Here is a 15,766-nt window from a genome sequence, read left to right on the forward strand (position 1 = left end):
TCACCCAGGCTGGAGTGCAGTGGCAGGATCTCGGCTCACTGCAACCTCTGCCTCCCAGGCTCAAGTGATTCTCCCACCTCAGCCTCCAGAGTAGCTGTGACTACTGGCATGTGCCAACACGCCCAACTAATTTGTGTATTTCTTGTAGAGACAGGGTTTTGCCATGTTGCCCAGGCTGGCATTCACCCAATATTTATTACTCACTTACTACATACCAGCTACTGTCCTAGGTGCTGCAGACACAGTAGCCCAACACATGGCAAGTCCAGGTGCTACTTCCCTGCAGTTATCTGGGAAAGTCTTTATCTACTTGAGTCTACCCTGCTTCAGGTCCAAGAGGAACTTCTCTTAGAACTTGGACTTCTGACAGAGACAGATTTTATGAATTCTGACCCCTGTGGGTTTCTTTACCCCATTCAGACTCCAGTTTGTGTATTGCACAGAATTTAACTATCTTCCTTCTAGTCTCCTTTCCTTTGTCTCTTTATTATCTTCCACCACCTCTGACACCCGAGTGCCAGTTTGTCTTCCAACATGTGTTATCCTGAGAATCCCCCCAAATCAATCAGGGTAAAGCAGAATGGAAAAGAGTCTGACCTGAGATTCCAAAGACCTGATTTCAACCAGTCAGATGGGTAACCTCAAGCAAGACACATTTTTCTCAGTAAAATGAGAACCTCAGGTCAAACCAGTAGCCTCCAAGTCAGGGAAATGCATTCCAGGTGTCCCCTGAGGCAAAGGGGAGCCAAGCTGGTGGGGCTTCAGGCTGCCCCCTCTACCCCTACTTTCAGACAGGGAGCCCTCACCTTCATCTCTTTCATTTACTAAGTTCCATTTATGATTTTATACTTTTTTAAAAGACCAATATGTGCAAAAGTTTGACAAACACTGAATCATATAATCTCCAAATTTCTTTGATATTTGGTATTGATTAGTACTGTTATTACCTCCCTATGTATTTGTTGTTGATTGTACGCAAATTAGAGAAAGCAATCTCACAGATTTCAAAGCGCATTTGAAGAGTCATGTCTAATGAGGGAGTAAAACTTTTCTTCCAAGGGATTAAAAAGATGCCCTGTAATTCCATAACCAGTCTACCTTTTTCCCTTTTTCTATAATTAAAAACTTTTTTTTTTTTTTTGTCACCCAGGCTGGAGAGCAATGGCGCAATCTTGGCTCCTGGATTCAAGCAATTCTCCTGCCTCAGCCTCCCAAGTAGCTGGGATTACAGGTGCCTGCCACCACACCCAGCTAATTTTGTATTTTTAGTATAAAGATGGGATTTCACCAGGTTGGTCAGGCTGGTCTCAAACTCCTGACCTCACGTGATCCTCCCACCTCAGCCTCCCAAAGTACTGGGAATACATGCATAAGCCACCGTGCTCAGCCAATAAGAACATACTTTTAATAGAGACGGGGTTTTATCGTGTTGCCCAAGCTGGTCTTGAACTCCTGGACTCAAGGTATCTGCCCACCTCAGCCTCCCAAAGTGCTGGGATTACAGGCATGAGCCACTGTGCCCAGCCAACCAGTCTACTTTACTTTTTAAATAGACTATTTTTTAGAGCAGTTTTAGGTTAACAGCAAAGCTGAGTGGAAAGTACAAAGAGTTCCTATATGCCCGCTCCCCCCACACACTTACAGCCTCCACTGTCATCGACATCCTGCACCAGAGTGGTGCATTTGATTTTGATGAGCCGACATTGACACGTCGTTAGTACCTAAAGTCCATAGTTCACACTGGGCTTCACTCTTGGTGTTGTACACTATGGGTTTGACAATACATAATGACATATATTCACCATTATGGTACCAAAGACAATAGTTTCACTGCCATAAAAATCCCTTGTGCTCTGCAGTGTCCTCCCTGTCACCAAACCCCTGGGTATCATTACCTTTTGTTTGTTTGGGAGTTTTTTGTATGTTTTGTTTTATTTCATGTTTTAGATTCATAATCTCACTCTGTTGCCCAGGCATTGGCACAATCGTAGTTCACTGCAGCCTCAAACTCCTGGGCTCAAGCATTCTCCCACCTCCTTCTCCTGGGTAGCTGAGACTACAGGTGTGCACCGTCATTTGTGGGTAACTTTAAAATATTTATTATTATTTTTTGAGACAGAGTGTCACTATGTCACCCAGGCTGAAGTGCAGTGGTGTGATCATGCCTCACTGCAGCCCCAACATCCCAGGCTCAGATGATCTTCCCACCTCAGCTTCCTGAGTAGCTGGGACCACAGCATGCATGCATGTACCACCATGTGTGACTTTTTTTTTTTTTTTTTTTTAAGAGATGAAGTCTCACCATGTTGCCCAGGATGGTCTCAAACTCCTGGGCTCAAAAGATCCTTCTGCCTTGACCTCCCGAAGTGCTGATATTACAGGTGGGCGTGAGCCACACATCCAGCTGACTTTTTATTGTCCACATAGTTTTGCCTATTTTATCCAGAATCATACAATATGTTGCCTTTTCTGACTGTCTTCTTTTACTTGGTAATATGTATTTAATGTCTCCTTTCTTTATTTTTGTGGATTTATAGCTGATTTCTTTGTATTACTTAATAATATTTCATTGTACCACAGGTTATCTATTCACCTACTGAAGGACTTGGTTGATTCCAAGTTTTGACAATTATGAATACAACTGCTATAAACTATGTGTAACTTTTTGTTTAGATGGGAGTTTTCGACTCATTCGCATAAATACCCAGGGGCCTGAGTGTTGGATCACACGGTAAGAGTATGCTTGGTTTTGTAAGACACTACCAAAATATCTTCCAATATGGCTGTGCCATTTTGCACTCTCATTAGCAATGAACGCAAGTTCCTGTTGTTCTACATCCTTAACAGCTTTTTTTGGTGGTGGTGTTTTGGATGTTAGTAGTTCTAATAGTTATGCATGACATCTCATTGTGCTGGGCATGGTGGCTCATGCCTGTAATCCCAGCACTTAGGGAGGTTGAGGCAGGAGAATCACTGGAAGCCAGGGGTATGGAGACACTTCATTGTTGTTGTAATTTGTTAATGGCATATGATTTTGAACATCTTTTCACATGCTTATCTGCCAGCTGTATATCTTCTTTGGTCAGGTGTCTCTTGAAATCTTTTGCTGATTTATTAATCATGTTGTTCATTTTCTTATTATTGAGTTTTAAGAGCTCTTTGTATATTTTGGACAACAGACCTTTATCAGATATGTCTTCTGTAAATATTTTCTTGTAGCCTGTAGCTTGTCTTCTCATCCTCTTGTCCTTCACAGAACAGACTTCTTTTTTTTTCATGCAGAACATATGAGATGATTCAAGCAACATTTTTAATTTTAATGAAGTCAGCTTATTGATGCTTTCTTTCATGGACCATTCCATTGGTGTTGTATCTAAAAACTGATTGCCAAAACCAAGGCCATCTAGATTATCTCTTATGTTGTCATCTAGAAGTTTTATTTTGTGTTAATTTCTAGAAGATTCATGTCTTCTAGAAGATTCATTTTGTGTTAATTTTTGGGAAGAGTGTAAGGTCTGTCCCTAGATTCAATTTTTTGCATATGGATGTCTGGATGTTCCAGCATCGCTTGTTGAAAAGACTCTCCTTTCATCATTGAACTGCCTTAGCTCCTTTGACGAAGATCGGTTAACTATATTTGTGCAAGTCTGTTTCTAGGCTCTTTATTGTCTTCCATTGACCTATTTGTCTATTCTTTCGCCAGTACCACACTGTCTCAATTGCTGTGGCTTTGTAGGCTTGAAGTCTGGTAGTATCAGTTCTCTAACTTCATTCTCTCTCTGTATGATATTGGCTATTCTGGGTCTTTTGCCTCTCTATGGAAACTTTAGAATCAGTTTGTCAATATCCATGAAATAACTTGGTGGGTAAATTAAGATTTTTAATTTGAGATACTTATAGATTCACATGTAATTTTAAGAAGTAACAGAGAAATCTCTTGCACACTTTGCCCAGTTTACCCCAATGGTAAAATCTTGCAAAACTTTAGTACAATATCACAACCAGGGTATTGACAGAAATATAGTCAAGATACAGTTCCATCACTAAAAAGTCCCTCATAATGCCCTTCATAACACATCTACCTCCCTCCTGTTCCTACCTCCCCCTTAATTCATGGCAACCACTAATCTGCTGTTCCTTTCTATGATTTTTTAGTTTCAAGAATGTTATATAAATGGAATCAATCAGTATATTACCTTTGGTGGATGACTTTTTTAGTTAGCATATTCTCTGGAGATTCATCTATGTTGTTGCATGAATAAATAGTGCATTCCATTTTTTGACTGAATATTATTCCATGGTATGGATGTACGACAAGTGGGTTTTACATCTGTGTTGTCTTCAGTGTATGAATATTACAAAGAAAGCCACTATGAACATATGTTTACAAGTTTTTGTGTGAATGTAAATCTTCATTTCTCTGAGATAAATGCCAAGGGGTACAATTGCTGGGTTGTATGGTAGTGGCATGTTTAATTTTTAAGAAACTGCCAGCCTGGCATGGTGGCTCATGCTCGTAATCCCAACACTTTGGGATGCTGAGGTGGGTGAATCACTTGAAGTCAGGAGTTTGAGACCCACCTGGCCAATATGGTGAAACCCCCTGTCTCTATTAAAGTTTAAAAAATTAGCTGTGCATGGTGGCACATGCCTGTAATCCCAGCTACTCGGGAGGCTGAGGCAGAGGAATCAGTTGAACCCAGGAGGTGGAGGTTGCAGTGAGCCGAGATCGCACCACTACACTCCAGTCTGGGGAACACGTTGAGACTCTGTCTCAAAAAAAAAAAGGAACTACCAGACTGTTTTCCTCATTGGCTTACTTTACGTGCCCACTAGCAATGTGTGGGTGGTATAGTTTCTCTGGTTTTAGTCATAATTTGGTGTTGTTCCTTATTTATTATTTTTGTTTTAATCATTCTAGTATTTGTATAGTAGTATCTATATGTATATAGTATTAAACCACTGTGGCTTTAATGTGCATTTCCCTAATGACTAATGATGCTGAATATTTTCTTATGGGCTTATGTACTATCTGTATATCCTCTGAAAAAATTTTATCTTGATATCTTTTCCCCATTTTCTAATTGGACTGTTTGTTTTTTTTAATGTTGAATTTTGAGAGTTCCTTTTATATTGTACATTCTAGTCCTTTATGGAATATGTAGTTTGCAAATATTTGCTCCAGTTTTTAGCCTGTCTTTATTCTTTTCCCCAGGTCATTCATAGAGTGAAAGTTTTTAATTTTGGAGGAGTCTAGCTTATCAATATTTCCCTTTATTTGTTATACTTTTGGAGTTGAGTTTAATAACTCTTTACCTAGTCCTAGTTTCCAAAGATCTCCCCCATGTTTTTTTCCTAAAAGTTTTACAGTTTTCTGTTTTTAAAGTAAGTCAGTGATCTATTTTGAGTTCATTTTTTTAAATAAGGTGTGAGCCTAGGTCAAGGTTAATTTTTTTGCCTATGGATGTCTGATTGCTCCTGCACCATATGTGCAAAAGTCTATTTTTTTAAATTACTCTTGCACTTTTATTTTTAAAAATCCATCAGCCATATTTGTATAGATCTATTTCTGGGTATTCTATTCAGTTCCATTCAGCTATCTGTTTTATCCCTCCATCCGTAACTTACAGTCTTTATTGCTATAGCTGTATAGCTAGTCCTAAAATTAGGTAGACTGATTTATCCCACTCTATTCTTTTTTCCACAACTGTTCTATTCCCATTCCTTTCCCATTCCATATAAATTTTAGAATAATCACTTCTAAATCTATAAAATAACTAGGATTTTGATAGAAATCATATTAAATCTGTATATTACTTTGGGGAAAACTGACATTTTCACTGTGTTGAGACATCCAATCCATGAACCTGATATGTTTCTCCATTGACTTAGATCTTTCTAAATTTTTTTCTTTAGGTTGGGCATGGTGGCTCACGCCTGTAATCCCAGCACTTTGGGAGGCCAAGGCAGGTGGATCACTTGAAGTCAGGACCTCGAGACGAGCCTGGCCAACATGGCAAAATGCTGTCTCTACTAAAAATACAAAAAGTACTTTCAGTTCTACCAGTTTTTACTCTACATATTTTGCAGCTCTTATATTTGGTTAAAACACTTTTAGAATTTCTATGTCTTCTTGGTCCCTTTAATATCCTTTTTATCATTATGCCTCTCTGTGGTAATTTTCTCTGCTCTGCAATCTATCATGTTAATATAGCTATTTCTGGTTCACTTTGATTAACATTTTTATAATACATCTTTCTTTATTCTTTTACTTTCAAAATGCCTATGTCGTTATATTTGTAGGGAGCTTTTGTTGACAGCATGTAGTTAGGTCACGCTTTTTGGTTCACTCTGCCAATGTCTTTTAATTGGTGTATTTAGACCATTTACATTTAATGTGATTATTAATATGTCAGGGCTTATGTATGCCATTTTATTTTTCGCTTTATGTTCTCTGTGTTTTTGTTTCTATTTTATTTTTGCTGCCTTCCTGTGGTTTACTTGAACAGTTTTTAAAATTCTGTTCTGGTTTATCTATAATGTTTTTGAGTATACCTTCTTTTTAGCTTTTATAGTGATTGCTCTAAGTATTCTATTATGTATATATAACTTTTTACAATCTATCGTGTCATTTTAGTAGTTTGAGTGAAATACAGAAACCTTACCTTCCTTTCTATCCCTTTACTCTCCCACATTTATAATATAATGGCCTTAGATGTTTCCTCAACAAAATTTTAATCCCATCAGATAGCTTAAACTGTCAAACATAACTTAGAAAATGCAAGAGAAGAAAAATCTATTGTGTTTTCCCATATTTTTGCTTACCATGTTCTTTCTTCTTTATCTTCCACAATCCCGCCCTACTTTTCATAAATCGTTTCCTTACTGTTTACAGAACATCCTTTAGCCATTCTTGTAGGATAGATCTACTGATGGCAAATTTTGTTTTCCTTCAATTTATAATGTCTTGATTTTCCCATTATTCTTGAAGCATTAATTTGCTGGGATGGGATTCTGGGTTTTCAACTCTTTTCTTTCAGCACATGAAAAACAATGTGCCACTTCCTTCTGTTTTCCATGGTTTCTGATAAGAAATTCTCTGTCATTTGAATTGTTTTCCCTTATAGATATAAGTCATTTTTCTCTAGCTACTTTCAAAAAACTTTTTTATCTATTTATTTTTTTGAGACAGGGTGTTGCTCTGTTTCCCAGGCTGGCGTGCAGTGGTATGATCACAGTTCACTGCAGCCTCAACCTCCCAGGCTCAAGCAGTCCTCCCAACTCAACCTCCTGAGTAGCTGGGACTACAAGTGTGAACCACCATGTCTAGCTAATTTAAAAAAAAAAAAAAAAGTAGAAACGTGTTCTCCCTATGTTGCCCAGGCTGTTCTCAAACTCCTGAGCTCAAGTGATCTTCCTACCTTGGCAACATTTTTTGTTTGTTTGTTTTCAGTCTTTACTTGTGCTTTGTCTTAGCATGGATTTCTCTGAGTTCACCCTATTTGGTGTTATCTCAGCTTCTTCAATCTGTAGATTTATGTCTTTGCTAAATTTGAGGGCTTTCAATCATTATTTCTTCAGCCTTACCCCTTCTTCGCTCTTTCTAGGATTTCAGTAACACAAAGTTAGATCTTTTGTTATAGTCCCACAAGGCCTTGAGGCTTTATTTTTCTTCTAATCACTATTCTCTATGTTGTTTAGATTGGGTAGTTTCTGTTATCATCTTTCAGTTCACTGATTTTTTTGTCTTCTCCTCCATTCTGCAGTTCAGCCCAACCACTTTTTTCTTCAGCTATTATAGTTTTAGTTCTAAAATTTTTCTTCAGCTATTTTTCTTTTTTCTTCAGCTATTATAGTTTTTTTCTTCAACTATTTTTTTTTTCTTCAGCTATTATAGTTTTAGTTCTAAAATTTTCATTTGGTTCTTCTTTTTCATCTTTTTCTTTGTTGAAGTTTTTCTATTCTTTGCTGAGCATTTCTATTTCTTTCATTTGTTCCCAGAACATTCCTAACTCCCTTTTCATGGATGCCTTAAAGTATTTATGATATTAACTTAACATCTCTGTCATTTTGATGTTGTTTCCTATAGGTTGTCTCTTTTCATTCCATTTTGAATTTTCCTATTTCTTGGTATGACTAGTGATTTTGGGTTTAAGTCTGGACATTTATTCATTAGAAGACTCTGAATCTTATTTAAACTTACTTTTAACGGACTTCTTCTAATCTATTCCAGTAGGAGATGGGGAGGGGGCGTCACTTTGTTACTTCTATAGCAGTTCAGGTTCCCTATTTGGCCCACAGGGTGGACTTCCCATTACTACTGGGCAAGGGTGGGAGTTCCAGCTCCCCACATGGACACCACTAGCATAGGGAAGAGGAGGGAAGACCTTCATCACCAGCTATCAGGAGTGAAAGTCAAAGTCCAAGCTCCTTCCTTGGCATTCTCTGATACCACACACTTGGGATATAGGAGGCCTCATTACAGCCTCATGAGGATGTTAGATGTTAATCTCAGCTCCACTCGGCCTTTGCTGTCGTAGGTGAGGGTGGGGCCACAGGTTTTTTTTCTTTTTCTTTTTTTTTTTTTTTCTGTGATGTTTCGCTGAAGTAGACTTGTAATTGTGTAAAAGTTTTCTGCTTTCTTTGGCTGCCCCTTTCCTGGTCTTTTATTTATTTATTTATTTATTTTCTCCTGGTCATATTTTTGTTGGGATTATTTTGGCGTAGGTGGTTCCAGCTTCTTCGCCTCCAGGTTCTGGAATATATGAGGCAAAAATTAACCAACCAAACAAAAAAACCCAGGGAAATAACCACGATGTTGTTCCTCAGTTCCTGAAGTTCCTAGCTTTCTTTCCACTTTTCAAGTCTTCTGCTGTTTGTTTTATGTGTAATGTTCAAGATCTTTAGTTGTACTGATCAGGAAGAACAGAGAAAAACACATCTACTCCATCTCTCTGGAAGCAGTAAGATGTGAATTACCAAAGTAATCAATAAAATACTTGTTTCCTTTTTTATCTCTACATGTTTTGAATTTTCTAAAATAGACCCATTAATTTGGCAGTAAGCAAATATACTTAGTTTTAAAATTATTTAAATTCAAAATTGTATATGCTACATTGTATCCTTCCTGGCTATCATCAACACTTTTCATAAACGTTAGTGAAGTCACAAAGAGGTGACCCCAATTCATTACACTGACATAATGTTGCAAGTTGTGTTCTCTGTGAAGCAGATTTTGAGACAGAGTTTTGTGGGAGGATGTTTATTAAGGAGCGCCCTTAGGACCAGCATCTGTGGAAGGGAAAAGGGTAGAAGCAGGAGTACACAGGGAAGGAAGGTAAATTTTGATGTAGGCCCCTCAGGAAGCTCTGGAACTAGAATAGCCCTTCAGACTTGGTCTGTGTTGGGCAGACAGCCAGACCTTCACACTCTACATCACACAGTTCTTGATGTGGGCTCTGGAAACAGCATCACATTGGGTGAAAGAGATCTCTGCAACTGGCACAATTTCCAAACTCACTGCCAGCTGAAAGTTGTCTGTGGGCAGCACTCTCAGCAACTGAGGACACAAGTCCTTCACTGAAGGAGGGTCTGGATAGTGCATCACCACGTATACCCCACTTGAATATTTCTTTTCTTTTTCTCTTTGAGACAGAGTATCACTCTGTCACCCAGGTTGGAGTGCAATGGTGGATCTTGGCTCACAGCAACCTCCGCCTCCCAGGTTCAAGGGATTCTCCTGCCTCAGCTTCCTGAGTAGCTGAGATTACAGGCACACACCACCATGCCTGGCTAATTTCTGTATTGTTAGTAGAGACAGTGTTTCACCATGTTGGCCAGGCTGGTCTCGACCTCCTTACCTCAGGTGATCCGCCAGCCTCGGCCTCCCAAAGTGCTGGGATTACAGGCATGAGACACAGAGCCCAGCCATCACATGGATATTTCTAATGGGAGCGTGTCTTTCAAAACATCTGCTCTAATATCATTTTATAGATCCTGCAGCTAAAGGCAGAAATTACATACGGTCACATATTAACAACTACCTTCGCAAATATTTTTTCTCACAGCAACTACAGCGACCTTTACCAAGTGCAAATGTGATCAAGTCACGCCTCAACTTAAAATGTTTCAGTGGCTTCTCATTACTAAGGACAGAAGTTAAAGTTGCATACACGAACCTCAAAGTCTTGCACAGTCTGTCTCCTACTGCTCCCTCTAGCATCTCGCCTTCCATTCTTGCCCTGCCAGCCATGATGGTCTGCCTTCAACATTTTGAGGTACCTTGCTTCTTCTCACCATAGACCGGTTTCCTCTGCTTGAAAGACTCCACCCTAACATGACAACTGCATGAGTGATCTTATACTGCTTTTGGCAAAATATCGTTTTGTCATCTTTGTACTTATGTGTGTAATGCCAGACTTTAAGTTTGGAACATTGGTTAGTAATCAACCATCCACTGTCTCATTGCACTTGCAGCAGCAGAATTGTTACCATGGTGACGAATATTGCTGTTAAAAGTATTGGCTTTTATCTGATAGGGATATTGACTTGATGCCCCAATTGCTAACTCCCTCTGAGGAAGAGGCCTGTTGCTTTGAAATATGTAGGTATTTATGCATCTATCTCTGATGAAGTATCAAGATAGAAAAGGAAATGCAGAGAAAGTGCATGGTACAGCACGTTGTGGTGGGCAAGTCCCCATCTCTAGTTTACTTAAATTGCGTTTGGGTGGATAAACTATATTCATGCTGAAGAAACCCTTCAGGCAGGGGAGGGTGCATAAAACAAGACTAGAAGAAAGGCAAGGCCGGGTGCAATGGCTCAAGCCTGTAATCCCAGCACTTTGGGAGGCCAAGACGGGCGGATCACAAGGTCAGGAGATCGAGACCTTCCTGGCTAACACGGTGAAACCCCGTCTCTACTAAAAAAATACAGAAAACAAGCCGGGCGAGGTGGCGGGTGCCTGTAGTCCCAGCTACTCAGGAGGCTGAGGCAGGAGAATGGCGTAAACCCGGGAGGCGGAACTTGCAGTGAGCTGAGATCCGGCCACTGCACTCCAGCCTGGGCGACAGAGCGAGACTCTGTCTCAAAAAAAAAAAAAAAAAAAAAAAAAAAAAGAAAAGCAAAAGATAAAACCATAGTCTACACAATTATGAAATTATGCCATTTGTAGCTAGGATAATTCAGACTCTGGCGTAGCTATAAATCTGGAACTCCAGACTAAAGGCCTTGAAATGAGTTTCCTTTTATCTCTCTCCTCTACCCCACCCGCCAACCTTTCACATGCTCGGATGGTTTTCCCAAAGGCCCTCTCAGACTTTTGAGCGTGTGCCTCTCTCTCTGTCCTTCTACCTGTACCCACTGTTTCAAGAGTCAACTCCCAGAACATCTTAATCTCAGCCCCTATGGTATTTATCAAAAATCACAAGGTGAGATTTTCCAGCCGCCCACTAGAGCAACTGAGAAGGGATTCCCTTGATACTGACAAACCACCCCTCCTCCCAGAATATGTCGCTTCTCACCTCCTCCATCTCGACTACACATATTTGGTGTTCAGAAAAGGTTCCTAAGTTTTGCTGGAAACCCAACTTCTGTCCTCCAAGGTACTGCTGCTGCAGAGAATGAGCAAAGATTTGCAAGGCTGGGCAGGTGCTCCCCTCCTGGACTTACATGGCTCCCAGAATAATTTTTCTCAAATCCAACTTTTATTATCTGGTGTTAAGAATTTAATGTTTTTCATTGACTCATTTTACAGGTTTTTTAAAAATGGAAAGACAATTTTTTTACAATAAAGGTTTTAAAAATTTATAATCCCATGTCTAATGTAGTGTGATTTTTTTATTCTGGGAATTAACTTGCACACAAACACATAATTTACATCAAGTTGGTACACAGCGTTTTGGACTATTTTTTTCTTAATAGATTTAAACATTTTTCCATGGTTCTGTATTCTGAATACTTTTTATGTCACTTAGAATTTTTATTTCATACTTATTGAAAGATATCTTTCAGACTTAGATATTCTGTCATAAATCTCTCATGTGTATGTGTAAAAAGGAAAACATTGATGAAATAAATTGATTAGGGCGTTTCTAAGGCAGTGATAGTGATATGCAGTTGACACTTTGCTGACAGTGATTTAAAAACAATCCTGATTTCAGAGACGTTAAAGATACAATAACAACACCCCGTGAATACACTGTCTTCTTCAAGAAATAGAATAATCACTATTCTGTTGAAACTCCTTGTGTGTGCCTCCCAGATCAGGCATCTCTCCCTTTACCCTGTAGATAGTTACTATCCTTAATTTTGTGATTATCATTTGCTTGTTTTTCTCTATACGTTTAGCAAATATATATCCCATTGTTGAATCTTATTTTTGAGCTCTTCTACAAATTGAACTATATCATATATATTTTTGTGATTTGCTTTTAGTATCCCACATTATGTAAGATTTATCCATGCTAGCTGGGCACGGTGGCTCACGCCTGTGATCCCAGCACTTTGGGAGGCCTAGGAGGGCGGATTGCTTGAGGTCAGGAATTCAAGACCAGCCTGGCCAACATGGCAAAACCTTGCCTCTGGTAAAAATACAAAAAATGTAGCTGGGCATGGTGGTGCATGCCTATAATCCCAGCTACTCAGGAGGCTGTGGCATGAGAATTGCTGGAGCCTGGGTGGCCAAGGTTGCAGTAAACCAAGATTATCCCACTGCACTCCAGCCTGGGTGACAAACCCAGACTCTATCTCAAAAAGATAAAAAATAAAGATTTATTCATGCTAACGTGTAGAGCATGAATCATTTTCACTATTATAGATTATGCACTGTAGTCCATTCCACAATTTATTAACTCTCCTGTTTGAGGAACATTTGGGCAATTTCCAGGGGTTTGCTATTACAACTTGTTTTACTGTGAACATTCTCCTAGTTGTCTACTGGTAAGCATATGTGAGAATTTCTCCACTGTTTACACCTTGGAGGAAGACTTGTTAAGATTAGATCAAGAGTCAGCACAGATTTTCTTTTTTCTTTTTTTTTTTGAGATGGAGTCTTGCTCTGTTGCCCAGGCTGGAGTGCAGTGGCCGGATCTCAGCTCACTGCAAGCTCCGTCTCCTGGGTTCCCGCCATTCTCCTGTCTCAGCCTCCCGAGTAGCTGGGACTACAGGCGCCCGCCACCTCGCCCGGCTAGTTTTTTGTGTTTTTTATTAGAGACGGGGTTTCACCGTGTTAGCCAGGATGGTCTCGATCTCCTGACCTCGTGATCCGCCCATCTCGGCCTACCAAAGTGCTGGGATTACAGGCTTGAGCCACCGCACCCGGCCAGCACACATTTTCTTAAAGGCCCAGATAATATTTTAGATTCTGCGGGCCATATGGTCTCCATTACAACTACTCAGAGCTGTCATTTTTAGTGTGAAAGCAGCCATAGACAATATGCAAAGGAATGGCTGTGGCTATGTTCCAATAAAACTTTATTTGCCAATCCAGACAGCTGGCAAGATTTAGACCTCAGAACATACTTTGCCAATTCCTGATCTAGATGAGTAGATTTCCTATTCTAATTGCCTACAAATACTGCTGCACTGCTCCTTCCTACCCTGCATATCCCCTGAGGGGAAGTGAATCCTGTCTCTGCTTAGACTAAGGACTGGACTGAATGTTCATGTTCAGGGACATTCAGAGAAAAGAGGAGAATGGATGTGGGGACATAGTGGTGGTGGTGCATCCCAGCTCTTCGCCTGTGGCTTTGACAATCTCTGGGAAGCAACAGAAGAAAGGGATTGAGGCAAAGCAGAACACTCACATTGGCTCTGCTGGGCCTGGGTGGGTGGTGGGGCTCTACCTGCCTGGAGGCTGGGGTCTCCGGCTGTAGCGTAGCCACCATCACAGAAGCCACTGTGAGATCACCACCAGGCTGTGGGCAGAAAAATTCAAACAGGAGATTGTATTTCTTTTGGAGTTGTATGATTTCCTTTATTATTTGAGCTGCAGTAAAGAAAGCTGGGATGGGCTCCTCTAGGGATACTTCCCAGATCCCTGGGCAGTTGTAGCCCTGGCTCCTCTTTAAATGGATTTGGTTTCGAAGATGATCGTCTCCGTGGTCTCGGATGTCACAGTGCCGCTGATCATCTCCAGCTCCTGGCCACCCTGGGCTTTCTCCACTTTGGCCTCTATGTTTTGCTTCTCCACCATCTTAGCCACAATATCTACCTCTCTGTCGTGTGATGTGACCCTTGCTTTTGAACCAGGAGTGGCCCTGAGGCTCCTTAAAAACGAGCTGATCTTACTGGCTTTCTTACGTAAAGCTCCTGTGCTAGATGCAGATCGATTCTTCCCCAGTTCGTGAGTTGTTCTCGACTCCTTTTTGGTGGAGCTGTGGGTGGAGCTCTTGCGAGAGGAGCCATGTCGCTTGCCCCTCACGTTGCTGTGCCCTTTTTCTTTTTTGTCATCTCTCATGTTTTTATGGCCAGATACGGACGAGCGGGAGGACAGTTTCTGATTCTTGTCCCCAGCTGTCCTGCGGTGACTTTCACTTGCCTTGCGGTGATGAGAACTTTTCCTACTGGGATGTCTGTCCTTCTTTTCTCTTCGTGCCTTTTTTTCATTCCAGGCTTCAGCACTGGGCGGGGAAACTTTCTGGCTTCCATCTCGCTCACTCATGTAGCCTTCGGTCTGCAAGGTGGAGATGAGGGGCCCCACGGCTGGCCCTTCAGTTCTTTCTGCTGCACACTTGCGGGTGGTCATACTGCCTGCAAACGCCGCACTCAAGCTGCTGTCTTGGGAGAGACTGGCGGTCCCCGCCATCGAGGTGGAAGTACCTGCCGAGGAGGTGCTTGCAGCACCCACCAAGGCCAAGCTAATGCCATCTGAGGATATGTTGGCAGCACCTGCCACGGACTTGCTGGATTCGTTTTCTCCTGGATTTTTGATGGCTGCTCCCGCCAGCGCTGTGGTCACCTGGCCTGGGCCTGCAGATTTGGTTGCTGCTATGCTCATAGCGCCTGTTGCAGGACTTGTTGCTGCCCCTGCTATTGCCACATCTGTTCTAGGGCCTGTTGCTGTTCCTGCGACTGCTATGCCACCTGCTGTCCTTGCTGCTGCTCCTTCAGCAGTCCCTGGAGTGCTCCGGGATAGAGAAGCTGCACTAGCCATTCTGTGGGAGGCATGTTGGATTCCCTCTCCCCCAGCATAAACAGAAGAGGTGGCTGCAGACACATCACAAGTCTTGTGGAGCCCAGTCTCACTCTGATCCTCTTCTCTGGGGAGCTCTGCAGCCTGTACCAAGGGGAAGAGAAACAGATAAGATAGAGATGACTGAAAGGGAGATCAGAACTTTTTGCTCCTCTCTTATCCTGGAGCTGAACAATTCAAAGGCTTATAATTAGAAGGACCTAGGTTGCACATGGTGGCTCACGCCTGTAATCCCAACACTTTGGGAGGCCGAGGCAGGCAGATCGCTTGAGGCCAGGATCGCTTGAGGCCAGCCTTGCCAACATAGCAAAACCCCAACTCTACTAAAAATACAAAAAATTAGCTGGACAGGGTGGCGCGTGCCTGTAATCCCAGCTACTCAGTAGGCTGGGGTAGGAGTATTGCTTGAACTCAGAAGGCGGAGGCTGCAGTGAGCCAAGATCATGCCACTCTACTGCACTCCAGCCTAGGCAACAGAGTGAGACACTGTTTAGAAAAAGAAAAGAAGAAGGAGAAGGAGAAGGAGAATCTCTAAAATCATCAAGTCTAAGTGGTTTTTGTTTTTTTTTTTTT

The 15,766-nt window shown here is 41.3% G+C and overlaps 2 protein-coding genes across 2 annotated transcripts in view; both read right to left on the minus strand.

Moving 5' to 3' along the window:
• The window catches only part of MED7 (mediator complex subunit 7), a 26,308-nt gene extending 12,433 nt beyond the window's left edge, over positions 1-13,875 (minus strand). Inside the window, exons 1-3 of the mRNA XM_011947670.1 lie at positions 13,806-13,875; positions 9,861-9,996; positions 1,643-1,766 (exon numbers count right to left, since the gene is read on the minus strand). The gene's annotated coding sequence lies outside the window, so the exon portion shown is untranslated. The remainder of the gene's footprint in view (positions 1-1,642; positions 1,767-9,860; positions 9,997-13,805) is intronic.
• A 70-nt stretch (positions 13,876-13,945) lies between these two features.
• FAM71B (family with sequence similarity 71, member B) overlaps positions 13,946-15,766 on the minus strand; it is a 3,800-nt gene continuing 1,979 nt past the window's right edge. Inside the window, exon 2 of the mRNA XM_011947668.1 lies at positions 13,946-15,277. Within this exon, the coding sequence (XP_011803058.1) occupies positions 14,066-15,277 (1,212 nt within the window). The 3' untranslated portion in view covers positions 13,946-14,065. The remainder of the gene's footprint in view (positions 15,278-15,766) is intronic.

The sequence above is a fragment of the Colobus angolensis genome, unplaced genomic scaffold (genome assembly GCF_000951035.1).
Source record: "Colobus angolensis palliatus isolate OR3802 unplaced genomic scaffold, Cang.pa_1.0 Scaffold27, whole genome shotgun sequence".
NCBI classification, from domain to species: Eukaryota; Metazoa; Chordata; class Mammalia; order Primates; family Cercopithecidae; genus Colobus; species Colobus angolensis.